Source organism: Euwallacea fornicatus, chromosome 11 (genome assembly GCF_040115645.1).
Source record: "Euwallacea fornicatus isolate EFF26 chromosome 11, ASM4011564v1, whole genome shotgun sequence".
NCBI classification, from domain to species: domain Eukaryota; kingdom Metazoa; phylum Arthropoda; class Insecta; order Coleoptera; family Curculionidae; genus Euwallacea; species Euwallacea fornicatus.
The window spans coordinates 4,880,223-4,898,781 of NC_089551.1; the positions used below are offsets into that span (position 1 = coordinate 4,880,223).

Below are 18,559 nucleotides of genomic sequence, written 5' to 3' on the forward strand. Positions count from 1 at the left end.
GCTAATCTTACCTTAAAATAAAGTTTCTAATTTTTATTCTGCGCGACATCAATGTTCTCTAATTTTGCAAATTTGAGAACAAATTTCACAGGTTCTGGCATATACAACCGACAATATCAATTTCAATTGCCATAGAGTGTCCTTTCATCTACGACAATGCGCAGAGATTCATGTTAGAGACTTCTCTGGACGAGAACTGCGGAGACGCTCAACATGCTTTCATATCCAGACAATTTTAAGGAGGAACAGTACCTGCTCGCGATAATTGCAAAAAAATTGTGCCCACAATGTCAGTGTTGGAAATTTGCGGATAATTCACTTGATGATCTCCATTCCATGGTAAAAAAATTTATATTGTTGCTATATTTGAACCTGTAGCGCAAATAGAGTTACTAAAAGAAATTGTGCTGGTAATGTGAATATCGTTTTCTATCAGTGCCGCCATTTTTTTTCCAAAATCGATTTATTTACGTTTTGAAGTTTCAAACATTCGGCGTTTTATTTTGCTTCTATTTCCATAAAATTAAGGAAACAAATTGGATTTTGTCAATTAAGCCAGTTGAACTTTTACAAGGTAAGAATATTATGAATATTTTACTGAGAGTTTCATTAACCTCCAGTTCTATACTAATAATCAGGTATTTTATTATCAAGCAGCAATGGTGGATACAGTAACAGACACTGACAGAAATTTTATTGGAATAAAGTGAGATAAAGTCTGAGAGGAAAAAACTATTCGACATTGTCACAAATACGTAAAGACGCACCTTTTGTCGAAATAATTTCCTTCCAAATTAAATTCGTACATAGAAAATTATCGATTTTCTCAGGGAAATCGGTCTGAAATTATTCAGAATTTTCGATGCCCTTATCATATGACTTCATATTATATTCATTAGGTCTTGAATCTAGGTTTACGATCTGAAATAAAGGTTCACCGATTTTATGTAATCGTGATAGCAAATTGTACAGTAATTTAAAGTAAAATAACAGCAGTTAATTCCTACACCACTAATGTGGTTCTTTAAGCCTTATGAATAGACGTAGGCAAATATGCACGCAATGACCTTTAAAAACATGTACTTGTATATGCAGATTTTTCTGAATAAATAGGAATGAAATAAGTTTTGCATGAAAATGACACTTTTTCTTCCCTCAACGGGGATTTCCAAAGGTGCGCCACTTTCACCCTTGCTTTAGAATACAGGGCCGGCCTCTGGGAGCTGCCACAGTCCACAAATGGATAATTGCAAGTTTAATGTATTTTTGAAGTTGGTATTTTTGTTTATAGAAAAATCCCGACATTTTAAAAATATTTTCAACCTGATACCACTACCGGTTACACAGGAAACTGACCTTTACTTCATTTTTTAAAATGAAAGATGACAGTTCTCTTTACTAAAAATGTTCTTTTTTGTAAAAAAATAACATAAGTGTTATATTACAACATAATATCGACTCCCAACTTTTTTTATTTATTTTGATTTTTTCAAGTTTGTCGACACTTATAGAACTTTTGTCATAAAACGATAAAGTAGATTTTAAATTGCTGAAAAATTAACACGTTTTTTTCCAACAACACCCTATAATTATTTTTCCACCATTCGAATGTAATATAATACATGTGTAGGAACAAAATTAATAAAAACGATATAAATCATAAATAAATAACAATAAATAATAAATAATAAATAAATAAAATAGCAATTTTTTTTATTTTTCTGAGTAAATCGCAAAAAAATTCGAACTGCTTTGTACTGTGTAGTTAATAAATACATGAACGCACCTTTACACGATCAAGTTGCTTAATGATTATTTTCATTGTTTGTTTTGTATAAAATAATGTTTATGCTACACCATTAATCACCAAGGAACATTGCGTTGCAAGGGTGTAAAACGCCTTCAATTCTCCTTCTGCTCAAGAAATTCAAAGAAAGAACTACAAATACAACTGTTACAAGTTTTGTTCAACAATGGCTTGCATCTACCGGGCAATATTTTGAGCATTAATTGTAAATTAGTTGTAAACATGTTATGTTAATTGTTATTAATTCAATCGTTAGAGTAGCAAATTTGTTTTTCAATTACTTTCTGACTAAAGCTAAAAAAAACAACAATCAAAATAAGCATTAAACAACTTCACCGTCTGAAAGTGCCCTGATGTATCTATTACCTACGCAGCATAAAGTGGTTTAGAGTTTTTTTCGATTTACACAAAAAGTATTAATTTTCGATACTCATGATGTATATCGTAATTGTTTTTTTTCTACCAATCAAATGGCGGGAAAACAATTGTAGGGTGCTATTTGAAAAAAAACTTTTTTTTTTTATTGTACGGAAAAACACGTTAATTGTCCAGTAAATTAAAATTTATTTAATCTATTAATATCAAAGAGTTTTGTAAATAATTTAGTTTTAGCAAAGCTCTGCAAGTGTCTCAACTAGTACAAATCAAAATAAATCAAAAACAGATGAGAATGGGTACTATATTGTATTATAAATTTATGTTCATTTTTCACAAAAGGCCATTTTCGCCAAAAATACTGCCAAGTTGCAATTTAAAAAAAATTAAATAAGTTTTGGGTACCAGTGTAACCGGAAATCATATCAGGTGGAAAATATTTTTACAATATCAGTTTTTTCCCAAAAAACAAAAATATAAACTTAAAAAATGCTTGAAACTTGTAATTTTCCATATATGAATTGTGTTAGCTCACAAAGGTAAACACTGTATAAACTATCATACCACGAAATATGCAATTACTATCTATAGGATAAAAAACACAGACAGAAAAATCAATCATATTACATTACGGTAATGACACTACACTTATTGTACATGACTCAAGTTCGGAGAGAGCAGTGGAGACTGCAAATGTTAACAGGCAAAATAGTGACATGATTTTACAAATGGAAGCTAACACTAAATATCACTAGGAAGCAACTTCTACTCTCTAAACCATCAAATCAAAGGCGACTCACCAACAATAATAACAGACGAAGAAACAACGGAACCAAAGAATGACGGGAAGTACCTAGGAATAACAAATGACAAAAAACAAAAGTTACTAAATATGTACGAAACGTCACATTGGAAATCACCAAAAGAACAAACAATTTCCGAAAATTAGCATACAAGAACAAAGGAGTCACCACTAAAACTGCAATAAATATATACAAATCCATCTGTAGACCACTGTTAGACTAGGAACCCACATAAGAGCAAATGCATAAAAAAATATTAAACGATATATACAAACAACAAAACATATTTCAGTGATGTAGGAGTAATTACAAAAGTAAGACACCCCAAAAACCCGCCACATTACCTACTCGACCAATAACCGAAACACTACAACAACTGCAGAAGTGAAAGAACAATCCTTCCAGCTCGACTATATTGGAGCCACTTTGCTTAACAAGACAGACAATTCCGGTTTTTTTCGACAATTTTACCGGCGACCACCCTGTTGAAACACTTCCAGATGTACGTTATAAATTTGGTTGATATATGCATGTATAGAGTGTGTAATATTTAACCTGGAATATGGCAAAATCACGTATATTAAGCATCCAATAAAGAAATATTTAATATCAAGTTTTAATCACACTTAGGGGGAAATATATTGCTGCTAAAGCTGATTCCCCTTCATCCCAATGTGGGCGGGGTGGGGGTTAACTTTTTAATTTCAAATGACCATCCCCATTTTGTTCACAAATTCAGATAACACGGCTAAAAATAAGAAAATATTGACCGAGATGTTTTTTTCGATTCATGCTAGAAAATTCAATGAATATTTTAAACGGTTACTTCCACTTTTAAAAACGCTCAGTGTTAATATACATAACATGCATTAATGGAGTGCAGAAAATCCGCATTGGGTGCGGCAAGTTAAGCACCACCGTCCTGGGACGGTTAACATATAGTGAGGAATCATTGGTAACAAACTTATCGGTCATCCCAAAATTGAAAGCCACTTGAATGGTAAAATCTACCAGAATATTTTGGAAAACCAACTGTTCATGTTACTTTAGGTTTTACATTTAGAAACGCGTCAGAATATGTGATTTCAACATGACGGTTGTCCAGCTCACGATTCAGTTCTTCACTATAAGTCATTTTAACGGTCAAAGGATCGACAGACCTGGCCTGGTGAATTGGCCTGCAAGATCTCCAGATCTTACTCCGCCGGATTTCCTTTTGGGGTCATATCTCAAAAATTAGGTTTATAAAGAAATACCAACGACACGTGGGGGTATGATTCTGCGAATTATAAACGCTTGTGCCAATGCTCCAGAAGATACTCTGCGTATATGTGAAGAGTCCTTTAAAACACGAATAAATAAGTTCATTGAAATTTGTTAAAGGCATTTTTAACATTTACTTTATATAAAAGCTACACAAAAATGCACGTTTTCATTCCTTTTAAGACACGTGTCATCAAACCTTCGGATAAATCATAACCGAAAGAGGAATGGAGCTTCGTTAATTGCAGTGTTTTCTAGCATAAATCGAAAAAAATGTTTCGGAGAAATTTTTCTTAATTTTTGCCGTGTTATCCTATTCCGTAAAAAATGAGGGTTGCAATTTGAAATTAAAAATTTAACCCCCATCCCAGCCACAGGGGGGATGCTGGGGATCAACTTTAGCACCAGTACATTTCCCTCTCAGAATGATTAAACGTTGATACTGAATATTTCTTTATATGTCGCTTAGTATTTGAGAGATTTCGATATTCCAGGTTAATGTTACACCCTGTATATGACGCTTTTTGAACTTTAAAAAAAGCAAATTCATAATACGAGTCTTAATGTACTGAATGGTGACGAGAAACTGAGTTCAGATCGGACTGAATTGTATTTTTTAGCAATCGGTGCCGCCTCAACTAGTCGTAGAATGACCTGCTGATTTAACATTAATTTGCCGACAAAACCGGCAATAAACTAATTTAACTTGTCCCTGTTCACGGATTAATTCTGGTTAGTTTAGATTAGTTGGTAGACGTAATGAGCTGTTTCAAGTATATTATGCCAAATAAAGGTATTGAGAGCCATAGTAAAATTTTGAACTGGTGGCACTACCATCCCCTAATCACGACCGTTTGTAAGATGGGTATCTTTAAAAATAGGTAAAAGCAATTTTTTCAAATTAACGCAAGTGTCCGCATTTTTGTCGCATACGGTCGGTGTTTGAATGGACTTCTTCAGACCTTCCATCTGTCGTCTTCGTGCATACAATTTATTAAAAACTTTTCGAGTGAATAGAAATTTCATAACCCATATGTCAATTCATTATGGACATGAAACGTCTTTTGTGTTGCTTCGGACATCTGGAGCGGGATGCGGAGAAAAGTTGGGAGGTACCGCGAGCAAGGTCTCTATGTGCATATTACGAAAAATCATTTCGCGAATTTCTAAACATTTAAAAAGTTGTGGAGTATGCCAAATCTGCGGTTTTCGTAAACTTCCAACTCTACTTATGAACCTTTTCTTTACGCGATATCAAATCATTAGAAGAGGTCAATCGGCATTAACGGTTTCGAGGTGAATTGTAATCTCGGTAACTCGGTCGTCATGGGAACTCCAAAGCGGCGCAGAGTTACCTGAGGTTACTAACGTTTACAATTCCTCGGGTGAGTAACACTCAGAAAAGCCTATGGCACGTTTATATCTGATCTGGCTGTTGCTTTATTTGATTGATGCCATCACATTACCTCTTCACTGCTTCTTGTATATCTAAGTGCCAAGTTTATCAGATCATTTAATCAAGACTGAAGCTTTATTGTGGGTTTTGAATTCGCATCAATGCGAGTAATAAGCCAGACGTTTTTAATGAGGATCGTAATAATAGAAGACAACCAATTTTCTGCTAGTGTCGATTTCTGTGAAGTGTAAGGAAACAGATATATCTACCGAAACATTTCAAAAAGGTGCAAAAAGGAGAGAATAATGCGGTCCCTTCTAGGCTCTGCTTGCATAGGATCTAGATCTGTGTGATTTCTAATTACACTGTGTCTGCAATTGCACCAGAAAAATTCATGCAAGGCTAATCGGAGATTATTTAAAAAATCTAAACCACATCCAATCAATTACTACACGAAAGTATGCACATGACGACGAGACACGAAAAAAGCGCAACAAATTGAGGGAAGATGAAAGACAATCAACACAACTGGACCGTTGTGACCCCTTTTTGCCACAAAAGACCCTCAACTAGTCCCCAATCTCACTTCTTTTTCGCTTCAACCGCTCCATTGGAGCGTTTCCAAGTGAATTTTTTCCTTTTCTTTATATTTTTGAGTGATTATGTAAGTAAGTGTTTTTGACGCAAGGGCGGAAATACCAAATCGTCGAGATCTTTTTTTTCCGAAAGTAAAGATTTTGAGAAACAAATTATTTCATTTACTTAGAGCGAGATGTTTCCTAGATGCGAGACAATTAAATCGAAATTGGCAACTTTTTGAAAGTACTCTGTATTAAATGTACAAGAAACGAAAGTCCGCTGAACACATCGTCCAAAGGCATCAAATAACGGAACACTACGTGAAGTATCACTGTAATAAAAAAAATTTGTTAATTTTTATACTATAAAACTACTATAAAATCAAGAAGTAATTTTTTTGTAGGTTGGAAGGACTGGCTGCGACATCCATGCAAGGTTTCACGCCAATATATTGAGTTGCTCCAGAACTACACGTGTTTTTGTAAACATACAGAATATTTTGTTGAACAAAAAATTTACAGCACCTCCGGTTGCAGAATGGATATTCTGTCGTGGAAACGTTGAAGACGTTACAGTAGGCCTTTGACGTCACCGTTATGACGCTAAAAAATATTTTCAAGTGATAGAAAGAAGTTCAAAACCAACAGCGTCTCGGACAAGCATCAACATCTACCGATGAAAGCCACGTCAAGGAAATCAAAGATTTGGTACTCCAAAATCGTCCATTGTCAATTCAAGACCTTGCTGATGCTACGGGAATTTCATTTGGGTCAACCTTAACAATGACAAAAATGTTTTGTGGCGCAAATGCGTCAAATATCAATTGTGTCCAAAAACACTAAATTTTTTTGAAAAAAAAGCCGCTACGGTGAAATCCGTCAAACAAAGATTTTTGACTACCAGGACGTCATGGAACGCATCATTACGGAAGATGAGACGTGGATCGATCCATACACCCCGGAAACGACAATCGATCGAATATCGTGGGAAAGATGAACAAGGGTAGAAAAACCGGCATCAAATTCGCTCAAAATCAAAATCATGTTTGACAGTTTTAATCGATTATCGCGGTGTTGCGTATTATGAATTTCTTCCGCCAGACCAAATTGTTAATAAGGAATATTATTTGAGCGTTAAGGCCCGTTTGAGTTTTAGCTATTCCTCGGAAGGGGCCGGAATTGTGGGCAGACAATTCTTGGTTTTTATACCACGATTATGCATCATCCCACGCTGCATTGATTGTTCGAGAACTTGTCCAAAATCTCGACCCGTGTCGTTCCACAACCACCGCATTCGCCTGACTTGGCACCGTTAGACTTCTGGCCTGTTCAACAAGCTGAAAAGACCACTCCGGGGACACTTTTTTGACCCAATTGAGGAGATGAAAGCCGAATCGTGGAGACTATTGAAGGCCATCCCGGAAGAAGACTTCGCTGATTGTTTCGAGGAGTGGAAAAAACGAGAGCATAAGTGCAAAATTTATCTGAAAGAATAAATAACGATTTTTCAATTTATAATTAAACCCCTCTTGCTTTTTGATCGCAGCGTATGGGAACAATCTGATTTTGAAAGGTTTGAAGGATTAGACAAGACCCGGTGCTCAAAGTTGGGTTAAATGTCGCAAAAACTGTAAGCGTTGTATCTCAAATACTAAAAAATATGAAAAACTTAGACACCCTGTAACTCAAAAACCGAGCAACCTCCGACAACGTGTCATTGCAGCCAACTGATTTGACTCCCTTGAATTTTTGTCCTTCACACGTAGCATTGAAAACTTAACTGTTAAGCATTAAATTCGAGGGCTTACGCTAGAAGAATTACGAATTGAACGTATCAACCGACAACAAAGCAGGCCCTAATGGGCCGCCCCGTGCAGGGCTTTAGAAGTGATATAATCAAGATTACCTGCACGATAAACACAGCAGTTATTGGAGTTAGCTAAGGGTAGTAATAATAGAAATTTAAAAGCCACGTTATGTCTGTTTTCTCGGGGAGGAAATATACCTACTCCGGTTCAATGTGTTCAAAGGGATTTGTGACACAATCTTACATCTAAGCGATTTGTAGGCGTTTTAGGCTTCATTAGGATTTCAGCTCGTTCGAGAGAGGGAATTGCATTATTTCTGGCTTGAAATTGAAGACACAGTAGAATTCTTGTCTTAAGAAAAAAATACAATACACTATTAACATTATCTTTACTGTGTACGACATCATTGTCACTCTGTCATTAGGTGGAAGTAGAGAACGTGATGTTTTTACCATTCCCTGACCTCCACACTGTGATGACTGTTGTAAAAAGACTCATCCGCGGATAGGTCTAGGGGCAAAAGAGACGGGAAGGTCCATTTCCCAAAGCTTTTAGCCCTAGCATTCACGTTAACAACAGCTGCAGAACTAATCCATCAGTTCTTATTCTCACGAACTTACCTTAAGCCCCAATCAAGATTGAAAAAGCAATTAAGACACTATCATTATGTTATTTTCCTAAGTTAATAATACAGAAGCCAAGGCACGACATAATTAAATAATCAATGAACGGCCGTGTAATTTACAGCTCCTATAGCTTATGGTGATAACATTCCCAAAAATTTCATTTAAATCGCTATATTATGTAACGGTAACTGGCAAATGGATATTTAAGCAGTAATTATGAATAAATGGCCGCATGCAAAAATGCTATTAACAATTACCGACCTTATCAGAAATCTGCTTTGTTTATTATTAATGCGAAGCAATTAGGGCTCACGAAAGTATGTGTGGGGCAAAAGGATCAATATTTCTAATTTATTAAAAGGGGGTTTCCTATAAATATTTAAAGCGTTGAAATAGGTGAGGTATTAATAGAGTCAATAGCTCCTAAATGAATCATCTACCAATCATTTCACACACAGAACAACCCTCTGGAAAGCACGTTGAAGGCAAGAAGTCATGGCATAGAGTCCCGTTTCAAATTACCATCACAATTTTATGCTCAAAGTACCTGTCCGAAGGGAGTACATACCCTTCAACTTCACAAACATCATTACACCTCTATTAGTAAGTTCTATGAGCACAATTGCTTGGCTTTTACATGGTAATTTTGATTGAGGTATTCAAGGCTCTTTTGGCTCGAGATGAAGTTTACTAATTAAAATCGCCTAGTTATCGAGATTTCTAGATAGCAGACGGCACTTGGGGCTCAAATAAATCAAATCCAATTCGCGTGAATTTCTCCTGATATCTACTTAAATCAGAATCAGCGAAAATTTACCAAATCCTCCATCGTTCCTTGTTTCGTCCCGGTCTTTAATTTTCCATATTTCTCGTATTTTCTGGGCTGCACCTAAAATTACAGCTCCCATGAAATAAAATTTCCTTATTCTCTAATTGCGTAACAATTATGTATACAAGTGAATTAAACCACTGCTTATTCACGCGACGAACTATTAAGTCCCCGAGCGTAGAAAGTGGCTTAAGCTATTCAAGCGAATAAACAAGTTTAAGTCACGGGTTTCATGAAAAATTTCTCATCGATTTTAAATATATTCTAATGAAAAAATTGACTTATCACACTGTATTCGGGGAACTGCAACGAGTTTTACTATACAGGGTGTTTATTAAGTGCTTGTACAAATTTTAAAGAGGGAATCTCCGACTAATTTTAACATAAAAGGTTAGTATGAACATAGATATGTATCGACTAGGTTCTTCACATACAGGGCTTCAAAAAAGAATTCTTTTTGGTATTTTGATCATATTTTTGTTCGATAACATGGAAATTTGGCGAAATTCCGAACACTGGGAGTATCGATGATGATAAACTTAAATATTTACTTAGTTTTTAGTTTAATCGTAGAGAGCGCCACATATGCATGTTGTATCTGGATTTAAATAACCATATCTCTTAGTATTTGTCGCTAAAAGCACCCGTTTCTAAAAAAAAAAACAGTTTTAGGCTTAAACCTGCGTTGGAAGTTTGTAAGTTGGATCACTGAGAATTTTCGAAAAATAAGCGAAAAATGCCTCTTTTGTCGATTGTCTTATGATGAGACAAACTTAAATCACTTATAAGGCTAAAACCAAGTCACTTTTACGAATAAGTGATTAACATTTGCAATATATGCTAAAAATGGTTGCCGCCCACTGCAATGCACGCATCAAACCGCCTTAAAAAATTTTATGTTGAACTCTTTCGAATATACCTGGTGTCTGATTAATAATGACACGCGATTCAAATGTTCGTTTCTTAAATCTTGTCCATTTCGGACTGGACTTTTGTAACAAGTGCCTTCGACTGCCCCCATAAAACAGTCTAAATGATTGAAATCTGCTGATTTGGGATGGTTTCTCTTTGAAGCCCTGCATATCAAGAGCCAAGCCGATGGGGGCCTACGTGCATATGAGCTGCTTATCTTAAAATTAGTCAAAAATTCACTTTTTAAACTTTCTACACATAGTTAATGAACACCCCGTGTAGGGTGGTCCTTGGCGCATCTGCCAGAGCCTAAAGGTGAGTCATCGAAGCAATTTTAAGTCACAAACATCTAATGATACATAACCCTTAAGCTCGATCCTAACTGAACTACATTAATGTTCTCTTTTTTTAGTTATTCAAGCAGCTGGATTCGCAGATTTGGTTAAATACGTATATTTTCCGAAACTCGAATTTCCTATTAACATAAAGGGACTTTTTGATCATTTCAATTACATCAAAATCGAATTAATTTTAGGCTGCAATGGACCTTAACGATTTACACAACAAACAGCTCTAGAGACGACAATTAATAATTTTATGTCTCATATATTTCTGATGTTAACCGGATTTTTGAAAATTGCCGTTCTCGCTCCCCGTAATTTGATCGAAATGAAATTTTAATTCGAATTTTGCTTTATAATTTATAATCAATAGCACAAAATAAGCTTGAAATTTTCGAAAAATTAACGTCCCAAATTGGTCAGATTTGGTGCCTCGGGATGTTCTGCTGCCCGAATTAGAATCGGTTAGAAGACCATACCCCGTTCTCTCTCAAAATTGAGGTTTTAAAGTTACCACTTTAGCACTGTTTCTTGCAAAACTAGATCTCTTATAGACATTTCTTCCGGGATGGGAGCTTTTTGTCCTTGAATTAGAACGGTGTTTAATATTAAATTGTGTTGAAGGGAAATTGGAGACCCAAGATTCGAGCTTACCTCGATTTTGAGCGAGTAGTTGGCTCAGTATCATCATAATAAGCATGTTAATTAAAGCTGTCTATGCAACCTGAAATTAAATCGTCTCGAAACTCTCGATTCGAGGGTATGTTTAGCAGATTCAAATAATAGAATACGAAATGTCCAAACAAAGTTAATTTAGGGCTTATTGTGTAGACACAGTTGACGTTTATTGGTCGACGCAAAATCCCTCCCTGTGTACCAACATCCCTGCTCGCAACGGGGCGATTGGACGCTTTGCCCACATCAAACCCGATAATTAACTCAAAATCAATGTCGCCAGACATCGGTCGGGTCAGCGTACAATAAACATTATTCTGGTTAATTATCATTAAGTTTTACACGTTGACACTAAAACTCAATAGCTCAATAGACTTTCAATCGATTGTTTTGGTAATATTCCATATCTTTCGGGTAAACACCGAAACTCAGTTTATCCTAAATCCGTACACCACCCAACATGAGTACAGGCAGGAAATGAAGAAACTAAAATTTCCGGACATGATGAAATCACTTTTTTCTGTGCATCCTTGTAGAGATAGTAAATCTTCATGGCTTTAGTATAAAATACTCGCTAATGGCAGGAAGGTTCGATCTACAAGATGTCCGTTTTGAACTGCGCAGTCTGTACAGGTTGCCCCAAGTTTCATCATTAGAACTTCAGATATTGTCAGAATTGCACATTTTAAGGAAGATTACTCGTATAAGCACAAGTCTTGAGTTCCGTCGCATCGAAATGTGCAAGTTAGTTCGGAAATATGCCGACAGCGGCGCCCAGAAAGGCAAAAATAAGCTCGAAATTATTTTCGCTAATCTGAAAGAAACTTGGCCGAGTTGGGTGCATTTTCCAAACCAAAAAGGTTTATAGACCGAATGTGTTAAAGCGTTGTCAAAAATAAAAAATGGCGATGAATTAAATTCTCAATTAAATTCAAGATAATCTGTTTGCTTTGACAAGGATTATAGCACAAGAAATCAACGTATCTCATCAGACAGTGCGGACAGTTTTGAGAAAAACATTAATCTCGTCCGTTTAAAATTCATGTTACCAAAGTCAAGTAAGTCATTTTACGTAATTGAGATATGCCGTGGCCGGCACGATCACCAGATACGTCCCCATTCGACCGGTACTTTGTGGAAAAATTACAAATTTGTAAAGAGTAATAGATTACAAACGCAAGTATTTCCGAGATTTTCTCACCTTAAATCTCAAACACTATGAAGTTGATCAACATCTTTCAATTGGATAACCATCTACGCATTTTCACGATATTGAGGAGACCACTATCCAGTGTCAGTACTTTACAGCCAACTCTAGAGGAGAAAAGTCGTTGCAGTGCGTTAATGACACAAGCACTGTGCCAGATGCTTTCAAATACATATTACAGAGTTTCAAGTCATATATGTTCGGGAACTCACCGTTACAGTTACCGTTATCACGAGAACGTTAAATTTTCGTTGGAGTGCTGATAACAAACAAAAACACATTGACCCATTTAGTGGTATCTGTCAGTAATCATGATTATGGCTGCGGAACTACGTTGTAATGCATGACCGGTTAGAAAATCAAGGATTTGTTATACTATATAGCGGTACCTCATACGATCATATAATAATAAATAGGTTTCTCCTTTTCCTGTATCTGGGTCTGACAAGTCCAAACAGGCCTAGAGGGTACCATCCGTAACTATCTGGCAACTTAAAGTCATTTTTCATCAATGCTATACTATTGCGTAATTAATGGTCAGAGTCTGTAGTAAAAATACAAATATTTTTCATAATATGGGGAAGCTTATTACCTAACTGTGACTGTGGGTTCAATTCGAAGGCCGTCGAGATGGTTCTCTATAGTGCCCACACTTGAATAATTGAAAGCTGGTCACTAACAAATCGCTAAAGCTTAAAAGCGTTAGTAAGCTTTTGGAATAGATCCAGAGATAAATCGCATTATTATCAAAAATTGTGAATTCAATCTGAAACCCTTATAGCTGCTTCTCAATTCCGCAGAAACGTAAAGGGTTGAAGGCTAATTAGTAAAACATTGTTAAGGCTTAACACTGCTGGTAGTCTATTGGGATAAATATAAAGATCAATGGCACTGGTGTTGTGCTTTAGAATTCAAATTGAATTCCTATTTTGCTCTACTGCAGAGGCTCACAGAGTTGAAAGCTGGTTGCTAACAAGTCGCTAAAGCTTAAAAGCGTTAGTAATTTATTGGGACAAATCTCAACATGAATCGTACTATTATCAACGATTGTGAATTCATTTTGAATCCATTATAGATACTTCTTCATACTGCAAGAGCTCAAAGGGTTGAAAGCTAGTTAGTAAAACTTTGTTAACGCTTAAAATGGCTGGTAGCGTATTGGGACGAATCTAGAGATCAAAGGCACTACTAGCTTTGATTTAGGATTCAATTTTAACTCCACTCAGATACTTCACTCTACTGCACGGGCTCAAAGAGTTGAAAGCTCGTTGTTAACAAATCGCTAAAGCATAAAAGCGTTAGTTATCTATTTGGATAAATCCAAAGATAAATCGTACTATTATAAACGATCATGAATTCAATCTGAAACCATTATAGATACTTCCCCATATTGCAGGAACTCAAAGGGTTGAACGCTAGTTGGTAAAAGTTTCTCAACGCTTAGAACCACTGGTAGTCTGTTGGGATGAGTCTAGAGATCAATGGCACTACTAGCTGCGATTTCGGATTCAATTTCAACTACACTTCGATACTTCACTATACTGCGGGGACTTAAAGAGTCGAAAGCTAGTTGCTAACAAATCGCTAAAGCTTAAAAGCGTTAGCAGTCTATTGGCATAAATCCAGAGATCAATGGCACATCTTCCCTATCCAGAATCCCGCGAGGCGTAAAGAAACAAAACGATGGTCCCCCATCGATTTTGCGCACTTACTTACCTGCACTTTCGTCGTTATTCAGTAAACCTTTGTCTGGATGCGAATCGTCTTTTCTAGGTAGTCCCAAAATATTGTCAATGGTATGCCTGGGCCCGGAATTAGTTCCAACGACCATTTTCAATGGTTTAACCTCCAACCCGTAATTTAGAAGACTAGAAGTGTCGTCACACCGATCTGACTCCATCGCCCGTTTTGAACCAACTAATCTAAATGGGCTGCCTTTTTGCTAGTGATGGGCGTTCTCGAGGGTGGAGCCGTCCCCGCTCCACCCAATAGCGACTCCGCTCTATCCAACATGGACTCCGAAAACTAGGGAGATAGATGGTAATGAGAAATCAACGCAAAGGCCCGCCAACTGTAATAAGCCTGACGTCGAAAATTTCATGGTGTAAAAAAGCTTTAAATTGGTGTCAACACTAAAGAAATTAGGCTGAATAAACTGCTATCGCTACCCACTTCTTTGATTATGAGTTGAATGAAATTAGAAAAATATCACGTTTATTAAAAGGATATAAGGAAGTAAGTGAAGATAAGGCGGATTAATTAGTTTCAGGGGATATTTCAGCTTATTAGAAATTCAAATTAGGCTGAAATTTACCTAAGAGATCAGAATCTCCAATTTACTGAAACAGCGCATTTTATAAATTTTAGCCGAGGCATAAATAGGTAGTCAGTTACGCGATCATAGTCAATAAAAGTCACGGGCGTGTTATGGTACGTTAGGTCAGTTAACGGTTAGGTGAGAGCAGGCGAGCTAACATTAGGTAGGTACCTCCATTGACACACCCGCAAGGAATTTAGGTACTTACACCCATGGGAGGTCCTCTGGGAATCGCTCGCTAAAAGCAGCCGTTCTGGGAAAAAAAAGGTATGAAGTTTGAGTTTTACAATCAAAAATACCATTATCAATCAGTTGAACGGTTAAAATAATAAAATTACATAGTACCGCTAATAAGAAACAAACAATATTTACAAAAACTGGCAAGTTCTTTCGATTGTACTTGGTTTGTGTTACATCTAGTTCTGACACACGACCCAAACATCATGTCTTCTTCATTATGAACTATTGTTTTATGAACTAGTGACTTCAAGTGACCTCCCGAAAAATAATCTAAGAGCTCCGTATCGGGCGATCTGAGGGGCCATGCTGCGGTCCTGCTCTTTTTATCCAGCAGTGAAGATAGTTTTCCAGAAAGGGGGCATCATCGTGCACCACCACGCATTGGGTACCAACGAGGATCTTCTTCGATTTCTGACAGCTCCTTCAATCTCAACTAATAAATAATAAATAAGCGTTTTTAGCTCGTAGGTTAGACCTGATACGAAATAGTTATTTAAGTGCTGAATGAGTAGTGTTAAAGATGTGCAAATGTGTAAGGTTTTATGACATGAATCAGTTTATAACCGAACGCGCTTACGAGGGAGTCTATGAATGGTTGAGTCGAAACAATTGCGTCTTTTTGAAAAATACCGTAAGCTAAAACGGCCTTTCAAAAGTGACTGAAATTGTCATTGAAATGCGGTTGTAAATAAAATAGTATACAGGCTATGGTTGAAAATGATCTTTGCATAGTTCACGGTAAATTGAATATTTGAGGTTTCCATATACAGTGACTGGCAGAAAGTACGCGCCATATAAGAATGTTTTTATTTGAGTTTATCAGAAAAATTAATTTTTGGTTGGTGCATTTCTACAAACTCAAAACTCAGTTTATATAGTTTTATATCTCATTTCATGTGGGGAAAATTTGAAAAGTTTGAAAATGGTTCATGAGTAAAACATCTTAATTTTTTATTTTAGAAGAAACATGTATTATGGAAAGTTATTTAGAATGAAAAGATAAGTCGAATAATGAATTTTCGAATTTCTATTCCATAAAACACCTTTTCGAAATTTTTTATCATTTACCTCGTACAGGAATAAGACAAATTTATTTAATATGCCAGTGTGATTTCACACGGGATTAAAAATACAAATAATATTTTGAGTTTGCAGGAATGCACAAACTTTTATCAAAAATATAATATTTTGATCAATTCAAATTAAAAAAAAATCCTTATGGTACGCACTTTTTGCTGGTCACTGTATGTTCAATATATTTTTTGTCAATTTCTCTATAGCATTTATCGGAAATTTTGTAGACAACATTATTTGCGTAATTTGGGCACAAAATTTCGTTGCTTTCGAAAAATATCCGAGCCCAGTTTGCATGCTTTGTTACCTTTCTTTGATCAACGATAGAGTATTACACGTGCAGTACTAGTACATTACATTACGAGAACAATACGCAGCACGTTACGAGCAAAACGAAAGTTTGCGACGGGGCCGCAAACGCAGTCAATAAATTCGTCGAGAAAAGCAACATGCCTTGGTTTCGTGTAACGCACAGTAGTTTTTGTGTGGTTTGCTCAGTTTGAAAATGTTCTGAAAATAAAAACTGTACTGGCCATGAGATCATAAACGTAATAATTTCTTAATAAATGTGCCAATCGCTAATGATAACGTATTTTTGTTTGCGTTCCGAGAACTTGGAAGAACACATATAAAACACGCCTAGTGGTATGATTCCTAGTCATGCTACCGACGTGCCGGAGCTTAGCACTGTGAGGTAATATAATTACATTATGTAGCGTGCGATAAAGTATCTCTCTCCTCATTCAGGCATATTTCAATATCTCACTTACCGATCTGTTATTTTTCTGTCACCAGAACTTATAGAAAGCCATAAATTTTCTTCCGACAAAACAAAATAACAAGATTCCTTTCTGATCGAAGAGAAAATATATTAGTGATTAGTACCACCATAGATTACCATCTCGAGTGCAAAATCGAGTTAGAACCCACTCATTGTTGGCGTGAGCCTCTTAAAATCAAAGAACTGAGATACCGCAAACTTGCTTCCATCTATAGCAAATTCCTACTGGTCACAATAATATTATTCTCTTGAAACGTGTGCAAGATAATCTGCTTTAGCAAAGTTTCAGGAAAGATAAGCTGGTTGATAAGACAGTCTTTGATCTTAGAGGTAAAGTATCTAAATACGGATTTTTGTAACGCAATATACCGACAAAACATAATAGACCCAGAAGCAGTTGTTAAGTATTAGACTGGTGCTCTTTTAAAGTTAAGGACAAGAGAAAATGGTATTACAAAGGTGAGTCGACTATTGTCTGCTTGATCTGTCCTCATGGACATAATGTATCTTTATGAATGTATATGTTTACTAAACAGGAGATTATGTGTTTTGTACTTTCGAGAATTTTGAAATGGATTTTAGGATTATTCCCATTATTTATTGTTGTTGGTTGACACGGTTTGGAGATCTTTGTGCCATTTGGGCTACTGCATTTTTTTTATTTTACTTAACTACGGATGATTCACGGGTACATCCACCAACAAGGTATTTTTAATATTTGTAATATGTTTGGTATTTCGTTACAAACCGTTCTGTACTTCTGTCGAGGAGATATTGCGGCCTACAACGTACGTTAATTGGGTGAAGTAGAGCTAATGAAGCAGTGATTCCACAGCTGACTCCACGGAAAGTCTTTCTCCTGTAAATTTTTTTAAAATCTTAATGATTCCGATTTTAATGAAACTGAATTGAATTTATTTTATTTTTAGAACTTCTCAAGAGTCTGCCTCAAAAAAAAAAATTCTTCCCAACCACTTAACGCTGGAAGTGCCCATAAAAAAATACCTTCCGCTTTCACAGATCCACGAGTGGTCTACCAAAAATCGACAACAAATATCTATGTCTTTGATAAGCCGCCATTGTGTGCCGTTCTTTATTTACCGTAAAGTATTTTTGATACTTTTTTGAACACACCATCATTGAAAGCGGCTAAACTTCTTCTTCGTGCATGAACCCCCCACGGGGTTACGGGTATTCTTTGTGGTAGAGGCGTCGAGTTGTTAATAATCTTGAGCCTCATAAATATAGGGTCTGGATCAAGTAAATTAGATGGTGGGCCAGTGACGTGCCCTTGAAATATTTGATGCAATTAGCTAAAATGTGATTTAAGCAGAGCGAAGCAAAGACGTGAGACACCATAAAACGCACTGAACGCGCCCTTCGGTGCCATTTTTAAAATGGCAACTGAAAAATTAAAAACAAAATGAAATAAAGCATTTCATTAAAATTAAAATTAGAATGCAGGATAATCTGTTTGTTATCGCATTTGCTAGACACTTCATATAGAGCAAAACGTTAAAAATTCGA

At 36.1% G+C, this 18,559-nt stretch overlaps 1 protein-coding gene across 1 annotated transcript in view; it reads right to left on the bottom strand.

Annotated features, from left to right (window-relative positions):
- Positions 1–14,523, bottom strand: part of LOC136342283 (retinal homeobox protein Rx1-like) — a 55,450-nt gene extending 40,927 nt beyond the window's left edge. The window contains exon 1 of the mRNA XM_066287940.1: positions 14,337–14,523. Within this exon, the coding sequence (XP_066144037.1) occupies positions 14,337–14,520 (184 nt within the window). The 5' untranslated portion in view covers positions 14,521–14,523. The remainder of the gene's footprint in view (positions 1–14,336) is intronic.
- Positions 14,524–18,559: the final 4,036 nt, after the last annotated feature.